Source organism: Salmo salar, chromosome ssa04 (assembly GCF_905237065.1).
Source record: "Salmo salar chromosome ssa04, Ssal_v3.1, whole genome shotgun sequence".
NCBI lineage: Eukaryota > Metazoa > Chordata > Actinopteri > Salmoniformes > Salmonidae > Salmo > Salmo salar.
Window position 1 is genome coordinate 39403133 of NC_059445.1, and position 16568 is coordinate 39419700.

Consider the following 16568-nt stretch of genomic DNA (forward strand, 5'->3'; position numbering starts at 1 on the left):
CTAGATCAGGTGTCATCAGTCTAATGCTTAACAGCCATGTCACCTAACATTCATGTTGGATAACCCGCGCAATATAACATTTTTTATTTATTTTTTAAATCAGGGTCTTTCCGTCCGTGGATCAGCACCAACATTGTCACAAACGACTGTTTGATTCGATATCATACAAGCGCCATTGTCATGTCGTTAGGGAGGGTTTGATGTTGTATCATGTGTTTTTCCATTCGACTGCGCTGGCGTGCAGTCAACTAGTAGTAGGGGTTTCAAATAGCTGGAGGTACACTCAGCAATCCAACTCAGCTCGGGTTCATTCCAGCAGAGCACATGCAATTACTGTACATGTCAAGGACATTCAGTACCAAGTCACACGCAGACGTCCAGTGTATGCGTCGCTATGCTAATTCTCTCTAATGCAGTAATTTGTTCTAAAATTAGAACATCAACAAATTACCGGTGTTGGTCTGAGGGGAGCGTCGCCACGGGACAAGGTAGTTGAATTTGATGAGTCAACAGACACAGATGGTAGAATAACAACTATGAAGGGCAACACAACACGGCGCCCCATGCCACATGTCAACGTGCAGGACAGACAAGACAGGACAGACAAGACAGGACAGACAAGACAGGACTGACAGAAGAGGAAATGGACATACGGTAGAAACTGGCCATAACGTAGTTTTGACAGCGGTCGCCAGTAAAGTCATTCGGACACCTGATGGAAGGAAACAAAACCACAAAAAGAGAGGGAGGAAGGGAGGAGGGAGTGAAAGAGAGAGAGCACGGGTGGGGGGGGGGGTATCGAGAGGAGAGGATATGCACAAGAGACAGGGAGGAGGTGAAGGGAGAACGAGAGAGAGAGAGAGAGAGCGAGAGAGAGAGACAAAGAGAGAAGCAGAAAAACACCGAATTAGAACCACAGCAACACCACGGACAGTAGAAGCAGAGTGATCCCACTGGTGACACCATTGTGCCGCACACCACCCACGGCTTTGGTTGACCTGAGAGGGAGGAGGAGGAGATGGTGGAGAAGGAAGGAGGAGGACTATAGAGGTAACCCAGTGACAACCGTGGCTCTGTTCTCAGCTGTGGGTGTCATGTGAACATACTTTTGTAAGGATTGGGCATGCGCAATCGTAACGGCTCAGTCTGCAAGCACCGCGGGCCGAAGTATCCATCCGGACATCTGGGGGGAGGAGGAGAGGTACAACGTCATATTGAAAACACAGCAGTGAACTCTGTATACACGTTACTGGTGAAGACCTTGATAGAGGTTATATTACAACATGCAATATTATGGTGGGGCAGAAACGTTCTTCTACCTGCGTCCCTGCTTTCAGTGTGCTAGACATTACAAAAACATTGCTAGGTTTTTGGTTTACTTGCTTAGTAAATTAATTGGGTTAGCAATCGGTGTCGCTCAACAAGGGTGGAATGTCTCCTGCTGAACAGAAGGCGGTTGACCAGGACGTCCTTGTTCAATGGTTCTCTCTAGCATCCTAGTTTAGCTGGATCTTTGAACAATCAATAGTGTCATGAGTTCAAACAAATGAACACTTGCGGGAACATTTCCACACCGCCAGCTCTTAGCAAACAAACTGCAGCAGTAGTACCCAACCGCATCTGTTGGTAAATAACCAGGAACTCGGAAGCATCGAAATAGAAAAATTGAGATTGAGGCATATAGCTGGATCGAACAACGGACACTGTAGCACATGGACTCAATCGCAACATTAGACAACTCTTGAAGTGCTGAAAACATCCGGATTCTGGAGTTAACCATCACTTTAATAACAAAACTGTGCCTCTGCATTGGATGGCACTTTATAAAACAACCAGAGTAAAACATGGCTAGGCAGAGTGAGTAGGAGGGTACACTGTTCAAAATACAGAAGCATTCCATTTTGTCCCTCCCAGTCTCTCTTCCACTCCCTCTCTCTGAATAGATCAAATGTTGCAGATATTATGGCACATATTTTGAACTTTATTAAGAAAAACGTCTTTTTTTTTAAAATGCAGGAGTCTCCCGGCCTCCGCACTCCATCTTATAGCAACTGCATATATTGGCCATGACATTCGTTGCAATTTCTACCTGTCTGGTTCGGAGGAGTGCATTTCATTTGGTCAAGACAGTTGACTCACAGAGTTACAGTGTCACGACTCATGTTGGAAAGCTCCGTTGCGTTTGCTCTTGAACCACCACAACCATATTTATGGGGACACCTGTCCACTTAATCAAAACGCTGCAGCGGCCCCTCTCACCATCATTCTATTCTTCTTCTTCTTCTTTTGTCTCCTCTGCCTCCCTCTCCCTCGCTCTCATCAAATCAGGATGTGCAGTTCATTGAGCGGTGCCAGCATTTCACACTCTCTCTCCACCAACGGGACCGCCAATCCAGCAGAGGCAATTCCTCATGATTTATGAGATTTATAAAATGCCTCCCAGGAGTATTATGCTATTCCATGCCAAATTACTCATGCTGAGTGATATGTTAACCTGGGGAACACACAACAAAGGCTTCTGGAGAAATGACAAAGAACAATGCTCTGTCACTGTAAAAATCAGCAAAATGTTGAAATCTGGCCTCATAAAAGAACTCACTGATAGAGCACATATTGAAACAAATCAATATCGGTTTGAGTGTTTAAACAGGATTAAATATCTTTTGTCAACATAAACCAAGAAAACCCATACACCTAGCCGACTAGCATTTAGGCAAAACAAACCCCTTAGACAAAAGGCACAGTATTGAACCCAAAGGCAGTTAGCAGTCAGCCATCTGATGAGTGTTCTCCTTAGCGAGTCCCTTATCCTTCATGAAGACTAATGGCCTGTTGAGTGTCCCATGTACAGTACCTCCAACCTATAGTGCAGAGCATAACAGAGCTTGTGTACTCCATCCTGATTCATGCCGTTCACTGTTCATGTCTGTCTTTCTGTCCCCGACTTGCAGGAATCCTTATCGAGCAGACATTGCTGATGTGGCTGATATTGTGTATTATGAAATCCGGCGCTACATGTCAGGGAAATAATTACCTTCAGGGTCATTCGTTAAACTTTTCCTTCACTCTAAAAAGAACTTTATACTTCAAAGTGAAGGGCATAAAAATAGGGCCAGCTGTCGGCTGGACTTGTTCAGATGGTGAGTAATACTGGCTGAAGCCTGGCCTATATTGAATGAGATGGCTTTGGGGGCAACAATTCCCTGTAGGCCTCCCCTGCATTATTCAACTTTTCTGGACCCGTGCCTCGACCGTGAGTGAGTTAGCTGCAGCAATTGAATTATTGCTCCCTCCAATTTGTACACAGCTTATTGAATGGCTGTTGCAGCCACGCAGCACTGCTTGCCGAAGTGTTCCTGGGGCCAGCTGAACACACACAATGGCTGGCCAGTGGACCTCCACACCATTCTTCACCGTAGACCAACGTGGAAGCATATGTGCTATTTACATAAACGGACCAAAGCTCACTATAATAGGATGTGATAACGTAATTATAGAGCTGTAGAACACAACAGCCCCCCCCCACCTCTTTCCCTGGCACAGGCTGTGATATCGACGCAAACTGTTACTATGCAGGATGACCGCGTCGTAAACACTCACTCGTTCCGAGACTGCTGCAAAGACGACACCCAGTGTACAAAAAGGCATGTACTCCGTGTACATTCTTGCATATGCTGTTATACTACAGCTTCTGCCCACCTACACAGGTCAAAGGCAAATCAACACGCTAGCATATAGCTAGTACATCCGGTACACACGCGAATCAGAATCTGATCCCTAGAAAAAAGGTAAATCAGCTCACCGTGGCCACATTCACAATCAAGAGAAAAACATTTCTCTTCCAAAAACAAAAAATGTCCTTAGCGCACTTGATTTAAAACCAATGTTATACATCTGACCTTCTTTTCAAAAGGTCTTGTGATGTAAGCAACGATCCTATTTAGCTCGCTAGAGGCCTCCGACTGGTGTAAATATTTGTTCCTTACACTACCAGTGAATCATGACATTTATAAAAGGCCTTTTCATATGCGAGGCTCCCGCACGCTAAACGTGGGCTGAGAACGACGAGCAGACCACAATCTAGCCTCCTTATCAGCAACCAAAGTATACATGAAAGAGACACAAACCCTTACAATAGACATCTGCACATACTGGCAATGCCGTCCTGTAATCCTCAGCTATGCCGGGCCTCCTGTAAGAGAGAGGGGGCTGGAAGGTGTGCTAAGAGGAAGATGGATGGGGGGGATAGAGTGAGATTACAACCATACGAAGGGGATAGAGAAAAGGGCTCTGCTATGCTGGAGAAGAGGGTTAGAAATCACTTGACATGACCGGAGTCTTGATCCTGCAATTGATCTGTCATTACAAGAGCAAAAGGAGACAGCGGCTGAAAAACTAAAGACAAGTGTCCAAGTAGAGTTCAAAATATCCTCAAAATGTTGCACGGGGACGAAGCCAGAAATAGCGGCGAGGACTCACTTGCAGGAGAGCTGATTGATACCATGTATAAAGTAACAGTCGCCGCCGTTCACGCAGTAATCCTTCTCGGTGTCGTTGCATCTTCTGGCGTGGCCAGAGCCTGGCGATAGTGTGGTGGTTACTGTCGAGGAAGAAAGAGCGACATGTTAGCAACACAGACATAAGAGTACTATAGGCAGTTAGAGCTCTGTTACTGGAGTAGAGTACAATGTATATTCTGTCACTTAAATAATACTTGAATCTAAGACGGCTCCATTCGGGGGACTTAGGTAGAAGAGTAGAAACACAGTACGGAACATGCTACAATATACACTAACATGTCAAAAGGTTTTAAGGGGTTTTCTTTATTTTTACTATTTTCTACATTGTAGAATAATATTGTAGACATCAAAACTATGGAATAACACATGGAATCATGCAGTAACCAAAAAAAGGTGTTAAACAAATAAAATGAAAATATATTTTACATTTTAGATTCTTCAAAATAGCCACCCTTTGCCTTGATGACAGCTTTGCACAGTCTTGGCATTCTCTTAACCGGCTTCATGAGGAATGCTTTTCCAACAGTCTTGAAAGAGTTCCCACATATGCTGAGCACTTGTTGGCTGCTTTTTCTTCACTCTGGGGTCCAACTCATCCCAAACCATCTCAGTTGGGTTGAGGTTGGGTGATTGTGGAGGCCAGGTCATCTGATGCAGCACTCCATCACTCTCAATCTTGGTCAAATAGCCCTTACACTGGAGGTCTGGAGGTCTGTTTTGGGTCATTGTTCTGTTGAAAAACAAATGATAGTCCCACTAAGCGCAAACCAGATGGGATGGTGTATCGCTGCAGAATGCTGTGGTAGCCATGCTGGTTAAGTGTGCAATGAATTATAAATAAATCACAGACAGTGCCACCAGCAAAGCACCCCCACACCTCCTCCTCCATGCTTCACTGTGGGAACCACAGATGCAGAGATCATCTGTTCACCTACTCTGTGTATCACAAAAGCACAGTGGTTGGAACCAAAAATCTCAAATTTGGATTCACAGATTTCCACCGGTCTAATGTCCATTGTGTTTCTTGGCCCAAGCAAGTCTCTTCTTATTGGTGTCCTTTAGTAGTGGTTTCTTTGCAGCAATTCGACCATGAAGGCCTGATTCACAGTCTCCTCTGAACAGTTGATGTTGAGATGTGTCTGTTACTTGAACTCTGTGAAGCATTTATTTGGGCTGTAATCTGAGGTGCAGTTAACTAATGAACTTGTCCTCTGCAGCAGAGGTAACTCTGGGTCTTCCTTTCCTAGGGCGGTCCTCATGAGAGCCAGTTTCATCATAGTACTTGATAGTTTTTGCAACTGCACTTGAAGAAACTTTCAAAGTTCTTGACATTTTCCAGATTGACTGACCTTCATGTCTTAAAGTTATGGACTGTTTTTTCTCTTTGCTTATTTGAGCTGTTCTTGCCATAATATGGACTTGGTCTTCTACCAAATAGGACTATCTTCTTGGCTCAAACACATTAAGAAGGAAATAAATTCCACAAATGTACTTTTAACAAATCACACCTGTTAATTGAAATGCATTCCAGGTGACTACCTCATGAACCTGGTTGAGAGAATGCCAAGAGCATGTAAAGCCATCATCAAGGAAAAGGGTGGCTACTTTGAATAATCTCAAATATAAAATACAATTTGATTTGTTTAACACTTTTTTGGTTACTGCATGATTCTATACGTGTTATTTCATAGTGTTGATGCCTTCACTATTATTCTGCAATGTAGAAAATAGTAAATAAAGAAAGAAAAACCCTTGAATGAGTAGCTGTGTCCAAACTTTTGGCTGGTACTGTATACTTGTAATGTATGCAATGTAGGCAGCGCATAGAGACAGGTCCAGGAACTTTCCACTCCAGATGGCGTTTCTGAACAGGTCAACCAGTTGCTCTTTTGTGAGTGATTTTATACACAATACAAGACAAACACTCACTTCTCATTCAATCACTCATCCTCCACATAAAACGGTCACATCTTTCCTTCCAAGAATCGCATTGTGTCTCTTCAGTAGTGTTGACACTGACTCAAGACGCTCTATGTGCAAAGATAAATATTTCCTCCTGAAGAGCGTAGGAGTCCCTGTTTATCCCTTGATTCAGATCTTTGGAATGAAATGGCCTAAATGTCATGCCGACTAATCCTCCACTGTTATGTAAATAGTGCTAAGAGGTTTTGGGATGAGGCCTGAGGAGTGGCAGGACTGGGCAAGGAGAAGAGGGAGGACTCCTCTGTCAAACATTAGGATGTAGCCTCTACACTGGCTAGATTTCAACCCGTACCTTGCTGGGGTGTGACAACATGTTTGTGTTTGCCAAATTGGAGGTTGAATGACAAATACATACTCGTGAATGTGTAGCCTACTTTCCGTACATACAGTGTTGTTATGATATGGGGGGCAAGGTTAGTGTTCAGACATAGACAAACATGCCATCTAGGTTACACGTCCACACTCCATCCCCCCAGAGGGCAGCAGCAACCATGTCCTGGGTGCTGAGCCTGGTTGATAAGCACATCAGGTGATCGTCAGTCAGCGTCCCAGCTGGCAAGTCGTGAGGCTGCTGGTTTAGTTTAGTTTGTTTTTGAGTTTTTAGCTTGGGCATGCCTTTGTCATTTTTCCTTTTTGTACATATTTATGTTTCATCACCATCTGAAGAAATAATAATCCACTTGGACTGGCCGGCCAAGAGGTTTACGCTCGGTAAACCCTTAACTCGGTAAATTGCTGTCTCCTGGGCATATGTGCATCCAACCCCTAGACAAAGCGAGTGGAACAATATCCGTAGGCTAGTAACGGGTTTCGTAGAACAGTACATTGGTATACTTGCAATACTAACTCAATTCACTTATCAAAAGACCTACCCAAATTCAATTCCTGCTTGCAGTAACTTGATACGTAGTAAATTCAGTTGGTGCTGTGGTGGCCATGGTGAAAACAATATTACACAACACACACACACACACACGCACCAGACATGCATGCACGCACGAACGAACAAACACAAAACACTGCTGCGTCACGGTGTCGTCCACACATTGACCTCATTCATTCCAGCTATTGATTTCAATTATCACTATTGGCATACATAGAGGGATACATAGGTAGAGGATGAGAAAGAAAGACATTGCTGCTAACCTGACCTGTGATTGGTGTGATCAGCGTGTGATGAACAAGGCCGTTGCACATCTGTGGTCAACTAAACAGCCATTTGAACTTGCTGCCCCTGAATACGCTGCACATGTTCTGTTGGACAGCACATGCAACCTATTCTAAAGCAAAGGACACATATTTGCAAGAACTGTTTTCAATAAGTGGGAGAAAGAAAAAAAAAAATCCACCAGCTCAACAGGAATGCTTTTTCTCTGAAAGTGCACAAAGCTTTGCAAATACGTTCTCCGAAGGTGCACGAAGCATTGCAGAAACCTGTTGCAGCAAATCATACAATAACAGATTGTGCGAAGGACAAATTGTACCTGTAGCCAGATCCCCCCCCCCCCCCGGCCCCTCAACTCTCCAGTTAACTCACTCACTATCCATTGCATGACATGGCAGGGAATCAGAAGAAAACATCCATGAACAAAAGCACTGTACACTTTGCTAATAATAGTGTTCTCACAGCTCGCTCAATTCATACATGGAGAGGCGCCCGTTGGACCAGGTCCAGCTGTAGCAGAGCGTGTATAGTGCTGTCTGTCAGAGGAGTGGAGTTGCTCCCACCGCGCCAGAAAGGAGAGAGTTTACAGTACCCAGGCTCTACTACTTGTTTATCTGTGAGGGGAACTAATGACGTGGGTTAACCACTGCATATTAAACTTAATTGTCGCAAGTGGGCGAAAGCACTTGTCTCTTAAAGACAGCTTCGTTTTAAAATCACTCTCTCACACGCTCCCTCATCTGTTTTATCAAATGATCCTCTTATTTCCTTGTTGACTTAAAGGCCCAGTGCAGTCAAAAGCTTAATTTGTCTTGCGTTTCATATACATTTCCACACGATGAGTTTGGAATAATACTGTGAGATTGTGAAAATGATGTTAACGCCCATTTAGTGTAAGAGCTGTTGGAAAAGACTGCCAGAAATGTCAGCTTGTTTGGCTGCGTGGTTTTTCTTAAAGTTAAAAGACCAATAAAGAGTTTGCCCTCCTTTCTGATCGTTTTCAGGTTAAACATCCCTCCAAGCAGGCGCCTCTCTCAGACTACTCCCAGACAGTCCTAGCAAAATTGAGAAATTGCATTTAGTTAAGAAGCTTTTTATTATTTGACCATTTTAATTGAAAACAAAATCACAGTAAGGTACTTCAACTGTTATCCAGAAATGAATTGATATTGACATAAAAATGGCTGAATTAGACCTTAGACTCTTCTGAGGGAGGATCTGAAATGTGTAAACCGTGATTTACGAGAAAACGTTTATTCTGACAAATAGCTAGCTGTTTTGTATAGTTACACAAACTGTGCTGTTCAGAGAAGTGACTATAACGAAGCAGACAGTGTGTGCATTCTGCACCATACTGTGTTTGTGGAATAAATTCAGCGTCGGACTGAATTAGTGTAGAACACCAAATATGTCCTTGTCTACCTGTGATGATCAATGTAGAGAGTTGAGTAATACTTCCACACTGTTAACGTCATCCTGTCATCCAGGAGTGCTCCATTCTTCATTACTAACCCTTCTATAGACGACTAAATACCAATGGGATTTTTTTATTAGTCGCAATGTTGGGTTGTTGGATTGTAGGTGATTTCAGTGCCTTTGATAATCAGTGAAGGAAGAGAGCTCATTTCACACGGCATGGAAAAAAAGTCTTCCTTTTCAGGTCTTGACATAGATTTTCAAGTAGATTTAAGTCAAAACTAACTTGGCCACTCAGGAATATTCAATGTCTTCTTGGTAAGCAACTCCAGTGTAGTAGATTTGGCCTTGTTTTGTAGGTTATTGTCCTGCTGAAATGTATCTCCCAGTGTCTGGTGGAAAGCAGACCGAACCAGGTTTTTCTCAAATGATTTCGCCTGTGCTTAGCTCTATTCCGTTTATTTTTATCCTACAAATCTCCCTAGTCCTTGCCGATGACAAGCATACCCATAACTTGAAAATATGAAGAGTGGTGCTAAGTGATGTGTTGTATTTGCCTCAAACATAACACTTTATATTCAGGGCATGAAGTTAATTTCTATGCCATTTTTATTTTGCAGTTTTACTTTAGTGCCTTAATGCAAACAGGATAAATGTTTTTGGAATATTTTTTTATTCTGTACAGGCGTCCTTTTCACTTTGTCATTTAAGTTAGTATTGTGAAGTAACTACAATGTTGTTGATCCATCCTCAGAGTTTAATAGCTGTGATAGGAGAAAACTAAGTGTTTTAAAGCCACCATTGGCCCCGTGGTGAAATCCCTAAGCGGTTTCCTTCCTGTACGGCAACTAAGTTATGCATCTTTGTAGTGACTGGGTGGATTGATACACCATCCATGCTCAAAGGGATGTTCAACGCCGGTTATTTTTTGTTTACCCATCTACCAATAGGCGCCCTTCTTTGTGAGGTATTGGAAAACCTCCCAGGTCTTTGTGGTTGAAAATGTGTTTGAAATTCACTACTCGATTGAGGGACCTTACAGATAACTGTATGTGTGGGGTAAAGAGATGAGGTAGTCATTCAAAAATCATATTAAACACTATTATTGCACACAGAGGGAGTCCATGCAACTTATGTGACTTGTTAAGAATATTTTTACTCCTGAACTTATTTAGGCTTGCCATAACAAAGGGGTTGAATACTTATTGATTCAAGACATTTCAGCTTTTCATTTGTTATTAATAAAAAAAAACATAATTCCACTTTGACATTATAGGCTATTGTGTGTAGGCCAGTGACCCCCCCCAAAAATCTACATTTAATATATTTGAAATTCAGGCTGTAACAACAAAATGTGGAAAAAGTCAAGGGGTGTGAATACTTTCTGAAGGCACTGTACCGTTTATACAGTATATCAACATGTCTGACAATATCATCATTTTGGGGATTTTAAATCCATTGATCTTGCAATTCAGCTTTTCAATACAACCATTCAGTAGCTTCAGGGCAAAGGAACCGGAATCAATACTAAATCTGGGTGTTATTTTAGAAAAATGTTCAAGGTGCCTTTAGGTCTCTGAAAGGTCTGATGGTTATAGCTCAGTAACAGTATGGTGAGGCTGAGGCCAGGTCTGTTCCTGTTCTGACCGCTACAGACAACCTACCAGTCCTGACTGGTGCAGGGTAAAATATTGTACCAACCCACTATCCATGCAACCAGAATTCTGACACGTTTTCCTGAGCTCGTCGACCGTACTGTGAATACCTGCTGAGGCAGCATGGTATTCACAGCCGACTGTCTGAGAGGGAATGTTGAGCTCAGACAGCTCAGTGTACAGAGAAAACCAACTGCTTCTCATGCATCTAAATAAAGTAGCATTCTCTTCAATGCCAACTGATGATGAAGACAGGGAGAACGTGGACCACACTATTTTCCTACAAAACACCTAAGGAAGTTTGGATTGTAAGATCTCTCTCTCTCTTTGCCTCTTGCGTGCTGTCGTCTTTATAGCAGAAGACACTGACAGTGCTTTTATGTGCATTTATCCCCAGAAGGCAGTCCAGGAATGGGGCTGCTATAAATGGGTGACAAATGAGACGCTTCATCCTGATCACAGCGTCTAGTGCAGGGGTATTCAACTCTTACCCTTCGAGGTCCGGAGCCTGCCGTTTTCTGTTTCTACCTGATCATTAATTGCACGCACCTGATGTCCCTGGTCTAAAATCAGTCCCTGATTAGAGGGGAACAATGAACACATACAGTGGAACTGGCTTCCAGGTCCAGAGTTGAGTTTGAGGGGTCTAGGAGATAGAAATAGGGATTGTTCCCCCTCTGTACAACATGCCCATATTGTTGGGTCAGTATCTCCCGTCTCACAGAACCATGGCTGGGTCAGAATGGTGTCCACTGGCCTTGGAGCCCTTAGGGCCTGTGGCAGTTTACCAATCAGGGAGCAACTCCATTCACATGTGCCTGGTTTCTCATGTTTTGTAGCCATGTGGCTGAGTTAGTTCTCCCTTCAGCAGAGGAGCATCCTGGTCCTGATCCTCCAACTCAAGGCCAGTTCCCCTGTCTAAGACTGGGTACGATGAGGTGCTCTCATTCCCTTAGGGTTAGGTCAGTTTACCTGGTCTACTAACCTCAGGTTTCTTCTTCCCCAGTCTTGTGCCGACTGGATTTTCCACAGTGTTAGCTCGAGCCCAGTGGTTTGGCCAACAGGCTTCACCGCGGAGTTTGATTAATCCTTCATGGCTAGAGAACTGAAAAGAACGACTGGGGGTGCAAAAGGGGCCATCTGGAAACCTTCATAAACATGTCTGTCTTTCCGCGCTCTCTATTGGGTTCTAAAGAAAAGCTGTAAAAATGAAAGGAGATGTCCCTGTTCCGCTGTGGTTTTTCTTTTCTTCTTCTCCTCTCTTCCGGAGGCTAGCCCTGTTCGGCAACTCTCAACCCTCAACAATTGGGAGTGATTACAGTATATTCAGTACATCAACAGGGTCCTCATCACTTGGGCCACACAGAGTCAGTGGAGGAATCTGAATTTTACCAACCCAGAAATTGTCTTGTGTAAAAATTTTTTTTTAAAGATACTGTATGGAAATGATTCCCAACTGCAAAGTCTGCTGCAAAGCAAGAATCAATACTACGATGCAGACAATAACTGTAATTAAATGTTCTCAGCAGCAGATTCCATAAGGCTCTGGTCATTACTCTTCTCCGTGAAAAGCATGAAGTAATCCAGTTATGTTTCAGGGAAGAGAGCTATTAAAAAGACGGAATAAGCAGCTAAGGACAAACATGTTTCTGCCTCTGAACACAGCATGGCGAGACAACCAAAACCTTAAAACACTAGGAAAAGACTCGAGATGTCTAGTTTTGGTGGGACCCAGGTCAGATTATATAAGTCACCGGTAGTCATCATAGCCTACATCTTAACTGGAATGAACCAAGTCCAGGTCATGGGAATGAACATGATTGGTAAGAGGAAAAAGGTCCAAAAGTGCAAGCCCCCAAGCGTCAACTGACAAATGTATCTCCAAAAACCCTGACATATTTTACAGCTAGTCAAGTCTATATACCAGCAGAGTAGAAAGCCCTGCATAAACCCCCTCCCCAGTCCTGGCTGGGAATTTCAGACATGTCTCTTGTTACAGCTGGGACTGGGATCCTCTTATCACTTTGCTAGGGGTCAATTTTTACTGCATGCATTCTTCCTGCATCGGTGTGGTTTCCATTATGTGTAACATCCCTGTTCCCCCCCCCAGAGGTATTCGAACAGTCTCTCCATCTCAGTCCTCACTGTGCATGGGTACATTAATTAAGGGAAGATAAATGAATACATATTATGGTAGCTGCTGATAACAAAAAAAAATATATATATATAAAAAAAAAAGTGTAGTTCACAAGATCATATGACGGGTTGCCAGTTTGGCGCTCGTCTGACGTGTGTTGAGAGCGCGTGTGTTTGTGTTAAGTGGGTAAGGTTGAGGGACAGGAGATGAGCTCCATCTTCTTTGTCTCAAGGCAGCGGTTCTAAAAACTGTTTAACTGTTGTACTCTGTTGGAATATCGGAGCTGCGAAGCTCAGCAAGACCATACGCTCCAACAAACAGCGGCACTGACAAATCAAAAATCCCTTACGCAAACACTGCAAACACAAAATAGCGCGCTAACCAACCACCGGCCCCCTCCCACACACACACAAACAAACAAACAAGGCCAGTATCTATCGTGTGGGTCTTCGTACATTTCACAAGTTGAACCGAGTTCAACGAGACTGCTCCACCATCAACAGCCTGAGGGAAACTCGATCATTGTTTAGGCAAAGGGCCAGAACAGAACATTATCTCTACCAAGAATTTGAGAGACACATAAACAGAACATTACTAATGATAATTCACTAAAAGCCTGTTTCAAGAGGAAAGTGACCATCATTATTTTAAGGGCCATCCAGCTGGATAGAGAGAGACGGAGTGTTTCAAATGTACAAAATGGAGTCCGTTCTGAACTTTATCCTAATCTCCCCTCTCATCATGTTTTCATTTATATTCTTGCCTCTTATTGCCCTTTCTCAACCGCATAGCTGATATGCCTGGTCTTGCCTGCTACAGTCATCTCTGCATTAAGGGGAAATCAAAGAACGCCACAGCATGCGATTGCACAACAGCCAGTCATGTAAACAAGCAAAGTGAACATACTGAGAAGGAGGAGCTGGGTGCTGGCACTGTCAGGCAGCAGGGCAGGTTGGGTGTACAGCAGAATGGGTATAGTCAGGCCTGGTGTTGGCTGGAGCAAAGGGCCTGCAGCGGAGAGGGATGGTCCCGAGTGTCCTACTTTCAGGAGGACCCAGGGGCCCCGTTTGCGGTCCCACCTGCCGTCCCTGCTCTGTTTGGTGTATCTGTAGTGTATGGCAGTGGATAACTCTCCTCTTCCTCACCCTCCTCAGATCCAGGCCACCGGGGGTTTTGGAGCATGTGGATGTGGAACCCTGAGTTGGCACCCGGTGCAGCAGCAGGAGACAGGCACCCAGGCCCAGGATGAGGAGGAGGAGGGTGGGAAGAAGCAAGAGGAGGACCCTTCCGGCCCCAGAGCCCAGCCGGGGAACCCAACCTGGTGCCACCCTCAGCCCCCTCCTCACCAACAGACAGCAGCACAGGGATTGGATACACACAGAAATCCATCCCATTGCCTGTTCAATGCACTGTCCCCTCCCACAGCAGCTTGCCCTGGTAACAGTGGTAGAGCAGCAGGCTTTGCAACCCTGAACCAGATTCAAAATACTCCCATCTCTTTGTTAGATCCACTGGAATCCCCATGAGAAAGTATCCCCTTCGTGCTTCCTGCGCAAGGAAGCGTGTCCGCTCTGGATCACACCTCGCCCATGCCTCAGCCCTCCGTCCCTCCCAAATACGCGCACTGCCCACGCACCCTGGCGGCCATGAAATTGGACATCAGAGCACTGCTGCGTGGTAGCAGATGGTGCTGGTCCACTCCATGGCCAGAGGACAAACTAACAGTGGAGGGAGTCACTGAGCTCAGAGAGGCCAAAGCAACCTGACCCAGCCCAGGAGCACCGTGACAACTCCAGCCCCAACCAGATCCCAGCAGACCAAGCACCAGGGGCCTCAGTTATCAACTAGGAGTACATTTCGTACTAAATTCTGGTGTACGTGGAGATTATAGGATTTGCAACATATATGTTTTTATTGATAAATCAGAGACATTATAATTTGTGAGGTCTTTTTATGGTAACAAAAAATTTGATCACATTTCTGTAGAGATGTGGGCAGAACGCTGCAGTGACCTTTCCAAACTAAAAACGCAAGCCACCTAGCTAGTGCCAAACACTGGCCGAGCATTCTGCAAGATTCATTGTCCTTTTGAACAGTAAATGCTACTGCCCACACTTTTTGAACTGTTGTTCAATATTTTGTTTATCAATACATGATTGTGTTTTTTGTGTGTGTATTTTACCCCTCTTTTCTCCCCAATTTCGATCTTGTCTCATCGCTGCAACTGCCCCAGTCCCCCAGTCCTCCTAACCTGGGCCCCCAGTCCTCCTAACCTGGGCCCCCAGTCCACCTAACCTGGGCCCCCAGTCCTCCTAACCTGGGCTCCAGCCCCAGCTCTAGTCCTAACACAAGCTCTAGTCCTAACCCCAGCTCTAGTCCTAACCCCAGCTCTAGTCCTAACCCCAGCTGCAGCTCTAGTCCTAACCCCAGCTCCACCCCAGCTCTAGTCCTAACCCCAGCTCTAGTCCTAACCCCAGCTCTAGTCCTAACCCCAGCTGCAGCTCTAGTCCTAACCTCAGCACCAGTCCCAGCTCTAGTCCTATCCCCAGCTCCAGTCCACCTAACCTGGGCTCCAGCCCCAGTCCTAACCTCAGCACCAGCCCCAGTCACACTCAAGGGGCTACAGTCACACAGCCCTGCAACTCAACCCCATTGGTGTCCACTGACCAGCAGCATAACATACTGTAGCTCCCATCAGGACTTCCCTCTCTCTGCAAATATAGAAAACAAGACCCGGGAACGAATCATCCACCACGCCTCGGCAGACGTAATGAAGTGATGAATACCTCTGGGGCGAGACCACCAGCAACAAGAGACAGAGGCATGAGGAAACAAAGGTGGGGGGTAGGGGGACAGCTGTGGCAGGAAAACTACAAAAGGCAACAGTCCTGAGCATTAGGCAGTAGAATGGTAAATCTGTTCCTCGTGACCAGAAACACCTTTACCAACCATAGTGCAACACACCTTGAACAGACACACAGTAGCAACAGGTCAGAGGGCACACAGGCCTCTCAATGGCCAACTCTCTGGGAATGTCACCACACACACACACACACACACACACACACACACACACACGGAAATCTATAAAACCACCAAACCAGTGATTGAAATAACAAAGCAGTCAACTTCTTGTTAGGTTGTGCTTAAGTGAAGTGGATCCATTTGTGGTGATTGAGGGCCCCTGTCAGGGTCTTCTCCAGTGGACTGTAAATACAGAGGGCTTGGCATGAATCTCCCTGAGTGAGGGCCTGCTCTACTCTGACATGGCCACCGCCGCTCGCCCACACCAATCAATGCCTATCGATTGGCTTACAGGTACTTCACATTCAGCCACGGTTGCAGCGAACATCCCAAAAAGATTTGGAGCGTCATTTGAGCCCAGTTAATCTGGTCATTTGTGATGTCACGGGGAGTGAGGTGTCTGTTTTTTTTTTTTTACAACCCAGAAAAAGGAGGGCGAGAAAGGGGCGGTTTATCTAGTTTAAAAACATACTATGTTTCCTGTAGACTATATTAGAAAGACATGTCAGGACGTTTAATACAGGGAAAGAAAGAGAATGATAAAATACAAGAGAGAGAGAGAGAGAAGGCTAAAAAGGAAAACAGGTTTTGTAAGAGCACAGGTGTAGGCTATACGTGTTAAAAATAGTACTAACTAGATGTTGCTAGAGAAGTCATGTCGAAACACC

The 16568-nt window shown here is 44.7% G+C and overlaps 1 protein-coding gene across 3 annotated transcripts in view; it reads right to left on the reverse strand.

Moving 5' to 3' along the window:
- Nucleotides 1-16568, reverse strand: part of LOC106602814 (pro-neuregulin-2, membrane-bound isoform) — a 164033-nt gene that overhangs the window by 14549 nt on the left and 132916 nt on the right. For 2 of the 3 annotated variants that reach the window (XM_045716902.1, XM_045716904.1), the window contains exons 4-5: nt 4480-4600; nt 654-712 (exon numbers count right to left, since the gene is read on the reverse strand). In XM_045716902.1, the coding sequence (XP_045572858.1) occupies nt 654-712; nt 4480-4600 (180 nt within the window). Of the gene's footprint in view, nt 1-653; nt 713-1106; nt 1184-4479; nt 4601-16568 lie in introns of all 3 variants that reach the window. The other variant, XM_045716903.1, reaches the window with a different exon arrangement.